Source organism: Rhagoletis zephyria, unplaced genomic scaffold (genome assembly GCF_001687245.7).
Source record: "Rhagoletis zephyria isolate East Lansing unplaced genomic scaffold, Rhagoletis_zephyria_1.1 Rzeph_scaffold_00493, whole genome shotgun sequence".
Lineage (NCBI taxonomy): Eukaryota > Metazoa > Arthropoda > Insecta > Diptera > Tephritidae > Rhagoletis > Rhagoletis zephyria.
The window spans coordinates 72236-78911 of NW_016157577.1; the positions used below are offsets into that span (position 1 = coordinate 72236).

General features: G+C 34.9%; 2 protein-coding genes across 2 annotated transcripts in view; one reads left to right on the top strand and one right to left on the bottom strand.

Annotated features, from left to right (window-relative positions):
• Window positions 1-1844, bottom strand: part of LOC108359949 (junctophilin-3-like) — a 40940-nt gene extending 39096 nt beyond the window's left edge. The window contains exon 1 of the mRNA XM_017612038.1: window positions 1727-1844. Coding sequence (XP_017467527.1) covers window positions 1727-1844 — 118 coding nt within the window. The remainder of the gene's footprint in view (window positions 1-1726) is intronic.
• Window positions 1845-1868: 24 nt separating this feature from the next.
• On the top strand, window positions 1869-5013 carry LOC108359951 (putative uncharacterized protein DDB_G0278921). Its single transcript, XM_017612039.1, has 2 exons — window positions 1869-1902; window positions 4058-5013. The coding sequence occupies exons 1-2, from the start codon at window positions 1869-1871 to the stop codon at window positions 5011-5013; spliced, it is 990 nt and encodes a 329-aa protein (XP_017467528.1).
• Window positions 5014-6676: the final 1663 nt, after the last annotated feature.

Here is a 6676-nt window from a genome sequence, read left to right on the forward strand (position 1 = left end):
TTTATAGTCCATTTATAAAAGCGTTGTATATTAAAATATTTATTTATATTTTTTTTATTTTCTACTTTTTAGTCTTGTCTGTACAAAATTTTGCAATAGATATTAAAATAATTCAACTTACAGTGAAAGAGAAAGAAGACTATGCAAGCACAATTTTGTTTGCTTACATTTAGTATAAACATACATATGTACATACACACATATAGCAGCAGTTTATTTCATTTAAAGAAATGGCGTGTCGTCCATTTCGGATGTGACGTATATAAATAGTGCATATATTTAGGCGCAATATTTAACTTCTTCTGGCGGGGCGACATCTAGAGTCTTCTTCTCCCTCATACTATGCCTACAACGAGGTTGATATCTAGACTAGGTTGATATCTAGAATTTTCCATAAATAGCTTTGCTACATTTATAGCAGGTGCATTCTTTTGCAACCGAGCTACAAAAGAACACTCGCTTAAATGACGAAATACACGCAAAGCAACAACACAAACTCGGCTATTTATCCGAGAGAAGATAATCTGACGTTCAAAATTTATATAGATGTGTAATGCGATCAAGCATACATGTTGCAACCCTACAAATCACCTTATATGAATTCACCTAAGGTAATAGATTACAAATATAAATTTTCGATATTGATTCAACCCTGTTGTATCGGCGAAAGCAGCTAACTTTAAGTTTTTTAGTGAAAAAAAAATTAGCGGCATTATTGCGCGTTACTTCAACCCGACTAGTTGAGTTTCATTTAAACTTATATTTTTGGGCAACTGCTGGCTACCAGCGTTGGCCGGCAACAGAGCCGGCGGAGCACCAGGGCCAGCAATTGCAGCAGCACTGCCTAATACGACAGCGTCGAGGGAGCGCTAGGGCTCCCAGCAAGAGCGGGCGTTGGCCGGCAACAGAGCCGGAGGAGCAACAGGGGAACCTCGACATGGCGACCAAAAGAAAGGCCAAGGCCTTGTTAATATAAAAGCGAAAACTAATCTTTTTTACACAAAAAAAAATTGTTTGAACTACATTTAAACCAGCGGCAATGCAAAATTTAAAATAAAATCGAACTATTTAATCAACGAAATGGTGGTGGTGAAATAAATACGAAAAAAAAGCAAAAAAAAAAAAATTATAAAAACGTTAAAAGCAATACAAAAAAATTTCTTAAACTCACAGAATTATGTGACGATACACAAACGAAAATGAACTCACACTAAAAAGAAAGGAAACATGCGGTGAGGGTCAAGTTAAAACAAAGAATTAAAATATTAAAAAACTTTCAAAAAACCACAAAAAAAATAACATAAAGCTACAAAAAAAGCGGTGGTACCAAAATTTTATAATTTTGTGAACTATACAAACATCAATGGCTTAAAAAAAAACCAAATTTAACTGTTAAAAAAAACGCGCGGTAGTACCAAATTAAAAAAAAAAATGCGAAAACCAGCGAGTGAAGTTCCTAGTGGCGAAAGTGGTATTTCTGGGTGAAAAAAAAACAGTAACAATGGTACAGCAAAAAAAAAGAAAAAAAAAGGTGAAAACGTTTAAAACTGTATGAAAGCTAACGTGGGCGTAAAAGCCGAGAGAAAAAAAAACTGCAAAAGAACATACATTGTAATGCGTGACTGTACCACTTCGACGAAAAATATACACCCGTTTCCTAACGGCGCATAAAAACCACGCCACTAAAAATGCCAAAAACCGCAACTCCGTTACAAAATATACATACGTATACCGTTGGCATTGTACAGTAACTCCACGCCAACTAGCAACTCATTCATATCGCTGCGCAGGGTGCGATAGCAGCGTGGTAACAAACAACAACAGCTAAAACCAGGACAACACATCTTTACTTGGCAAGACAGCTCTACATGGCAACTAATACGAGCAACGGTACGCAGGAAGGTGAGTTCGTGGGACCTGATGGTATGAACATACATACATATGTACTTAACACTTTACTATGTCTATTTTTAAATTACATACAATTGTATACTAAATCCTAATATTTGGATACAACAAAAAAAAAATTTATTCTTATACTTATGTATATAATTACACTCATACAGTTACAAAATTAAAATGTTCAATATATATATACTTTATCATACACATATGTACATTAGACTGCATCACTCCCCATACAAAAAAAATCGGTACTATTTTTCCATTGGAATTATAAAATCTATTCTATTTTAAGACGTCCACCAAAATATTTCGGAAAAATATTAAGATTTAAGTGAGCTGGACCGATTTGAAAATACCTCCAAAAATCGAGTTTTTTATGAATAAAAATAGTTTCTTAAAGATTTTTTTTGAAAAAATCCCCTCAATGGTAAAACGGTTTAAGCTTAAAATATTTGCATAAAAATATTTAATCAAAATTTAAAAAAAAATTGAACGGAATCGTAATGATGAGATTTTTGATGTTGTTTTTTAACTTTTTTCAAAGATTGGTATAGGGAAAACTTGAATAACTGAACCTAAGCTCTTCCGATTTAGACTTAAGAGGTGTCATTGGAAATGTATTTTCTCACCCTTTTTATTTCATTGCTAATAAACTCATTCAAAGGATGGAAGAGAAAGGTAGGATGAACGAACGTCATTCAAAGTTGAATAAAGATGTGTTGGTATTCGAAAAAACAAGATGGGAAACGAATGACGTTTTTTGGCCCGAAATACAAACAGTGTGGAAATACCTTTCTACTGAGATCCCATAAGTCTAAATCGGAACATTTTTGGCCCAGTTATTCAAGTTTTTCGTAAACCAATCTTTGAAAAAAGTAAAAAAACACCATCAAAAATCTCATTCTTACGATTCCGTTGAAAAGATTTTTAAATATTTTTATGCAGATTTTTTAAGCTTAATCTAGTTTGTGATCTGAGGGGACTTTTTTCAAAAAGTTCTTTAAGAAACTATTTTTATTCATAAAAAACTTCATTTTTGGAGGTATTTTCAAATCGGTCCAGCTCGCTTAACTCTTAATATTTTTCCGAAATATTTTGGTGGACGTCTTAAAATATAATAAATTTTGTAATCCCGGTGGAAAAACCGCAACTTTTTTGGTGATGCAGTCTAATGTACATACTTGTTTTACTGTTTCTAATGGAATTTCTGAACTACAGTCGCGTGCAAATCATTGGTACCAAACCAACTTTCCTTTTTTTTCAATTGTTCTATAACTTAAACTTTTTCGGACCTACATACATTTTTTAATACAAAAAACATTTCACTTACATTTTGGAATTGTATTAGCGTGTAAAATGTTGCCACGCAACTTTTCTTAAAATTAAATTACAATTTTAAAATTTTTTAATAAACAGTGCCTTGCAAAGTGGTTAACGAAAACTTTTCCAAAACATTTAATTCAAAATTTTGATATTATCAGTCAAAAATTTTTTTTTCTTCTGTGCTTCGCCGAGTGAGTGCTGGAAACTTTTTTTAAAAATCGAAATCACCGATACATGTTTTTCTTATAAACCAGACCGTGCTATCAGATTGCTACGTTTACAACTTTTTTTATTTAAACAAAAATTAATGCCGATTGAATGCCAATTGTGAAAATTTTACTGTGCCTATAGTTGCGTACAAAATCAACATCTGTTTGCCATAATTTAAAGAAATCAAAATTTTTTTTTGTTAATATTTATGCCGGGTTTGTCAAATGCCAGATTTTGATACTGCATTTAAAGATTTGCGTACTGATTTTGCAAAAGTTACAAAACGTGTGTTACAAAGTCGTCCTATCTCAACAAAAGAGGGCAAGCTAGAGGAATATAAAGAATCTTTAATAAAAAGTTATAACTACATTTTAATACTAGTAAATTCGCACTTCAATCAAAGGGTTAAGCCAAAGTCATTAATGAGAGAAAAGCTACTTAAGTGTTTTTATAAAATTGGTTGCAAAATAAAAGTACCAGAAGATTTCGACGAATTAATTACAGAAAACGTTTTGTATTCGGACGCAGATTCCGACGAAGAATTTGCTGACGTACGTTCAACTGGCACCCTTGAAGTTTATAGTATTAAAAAAGAGTCGTTCCTTGTCTTTTCTGGAAGATTTTTTGGGATTCGACGACCCTCCTTACGTAACCACTAGCTCACCAAATATTAACTTCTTTCAAAATACCATCGCAAAAATAGCAACACCTGAGCAAAAGAAATCATTTATAAGTGTATGCGCCTCGATTATAAGGGAAAATTATAGTGGTGACCCGCTATCACTTGCCTCTTTTATTGATAAAATTACCCTTATTGAAGAATTGTCAGACGAAAGCCTCACTACAACATTTATTGCATTTTTGAAATCCAAACTTGAAGGTAAAGCTCGCGAGTCCCTACCAACGCAAATAAGCTCAGTTAGTCAAATTAAAGAAGCGCTGTCAAACAAAATAAAACCAGACAACTCGAAAGTTGTCGCTGGTAAAATTTCAGCTTTGAAAGTGCATAACAACAATTATTCAGATTTTGCGAAACAGGTAGAGGAGCTCGCCGATTCCCTGGAGCGTTCGCTTATTATTGAAGGAATGACACAAGCGAAAGCTCACGAGATGGCAGTTGAGCAAACAATAAATGTTTGTAGGCTCAACAGCCGTTCAGATATGGTAAAGTCAATACTAGCGTCATCAACCTTCGGCGACTCGAAAGATGTTGTAGCGAGGACGATTGTGGAGCACGACAATATAATACAAGAGCGGCAGGTGTTGGCTTTTAGGTCACGTCCCAAACGGACAAATAATTTTCGAGGAGGTTATAGAGGCAGCAATAACTACAGATATCACAATAACAATTTTAGGTTTAACGGCAATTCAAATAGGCACAGCGGCAATACTAGCTATCGAAACAACAATCAGAATAGGAATAATAATTTCAGTAATAGACGAAATAACTACAATAATAGTAACAACAGTCAGGCTTCAAGCAGTAGAAATACACGAAATTCTGCCAATGTTCGGACTTTAGACGCCGAGGCCCCTCAGGCGCGAACACTGGGGGAGCTAGACTTGAACAATTAACAACTTTTACAGAAGAAAAATCCATTTACTGCCTAAATCTCAACTATTCTGATTTCATTGAAATAAATTGTAGTGATTCTCACAAACAATGCACTTTTTTAGTAGACTCTCAAGCAGACATTTCCCTTATAAAATTTTCCAGCCTAACAAGCAAATCGGTAATAAACAGCAATAACATTATTAATATCACGGGCGTAACATCAGAAACGGTCCAAACCTTGGGCAAAATAAATACAAATTTGGTAGTATCAGACATCTTTATTCCGCACACTCTTCACGTTGTAAATGACAGCTCTAACATTCCTTCGGACGGCATACTCGGAAAAGACTTTTTAAAAATAAACAAATGCATAATCAATTATGCAAACGATAGCATAACCATCGGTTTGGGAACAGAAAGGATCAGCGTTTCAATTTTGCACGGTACTACTACCGACAACTTAGTAATTCCACCTAGATGCGAAGTTTTTCGGTTATTTAATTTGGGTAAATCCAAAAACGCAGTTTTTGTAGACGCTCAGGAAGTTTGTAGTAGTGTTTTTACAGCGAAATGTATCGTTGACACGAAAAACCCGACACTAAAACTAATAAACACTACTGACGAAGTAAAATACGTCAGAAATTTCAATATTCAAACCGAAGACATAACAAACTTCAGCGTTTATAAAATTAACGAAACCACATCTGATCCGAAACGCATCATAGAACTAAAATCGTTTTTAGAAAAACAAGTACCCAATTATGCTAAAAATAAATTGCTTGAGCAAAGAGCTTGTTGGAATTTTTCATTGGGCGGGGTTTTAACGTGGCGGGGAGTTTTCGAGAGAAAGATTCTGCGAAAGATTTACGGACCTTTACGCGTTGGTGATGGCGAATATCGCAGACGATTTAACGATGAGCTGTATGAGCTTTACAACGATATAGACATAGTGCAGCGAATTAAAATTCAGCGGCTCCGCTGGCTTGGCCATGTCGTTCGGATGGACAGAAACGCTCCTGCTCTGAAAATATTCAACGCGGGCCGCGATGCTGGGAACAGAGGAAGAGGAAGGCCTTCTCTGCGTTGGAAAGACCAGGTGGAGAAGGACTTGGCTTCACTTGGCATTTTCAATTGGCGTCAGTTAGCACAGAAGAGATATGTCTGGCCTGCTGTTTTGGACTCGGCCAAAATCGCTTAGGCGGTTACAGCGCCAAATAAGAAGAAGAAGAATTTGGGTTTTTATCCGTGGAATTTTTTTTGAAAAATTGTAAGAAAATTTGTCGTAAACTTGTACTGTGGAGTATTTGTGTGATTTTCTTTGTGCTGTGGTTGCATTTCTACGTTTTGTTTTGTCATCGATCTAGTTTTTACTGCTAAAATATGTTTTGTTGTGTCTTTAAGTTCGTCAATTGTGATTCGTGATAGTGCATCCGCCCCAACGTTTGTTTTGCCTTTTATATATTGTGTTGTAAAATTGTATTCCGAAAGTTCCAGTCTTATTCGCGAGAGTTTTGACGAAGGGTCTTTCATATTAAAAAGGTAAACTAATGGTCGGTAATCAGATTTTACAGTAAAGTGTGTGCCATAAACGTATGGTCGAAATTGCTTGATTGCGAAATATATTGCTAGAAGTTCGAGTTCGATAATTGCCTTTTTTTGTTCTACTTTATTGAAAGCCTTATA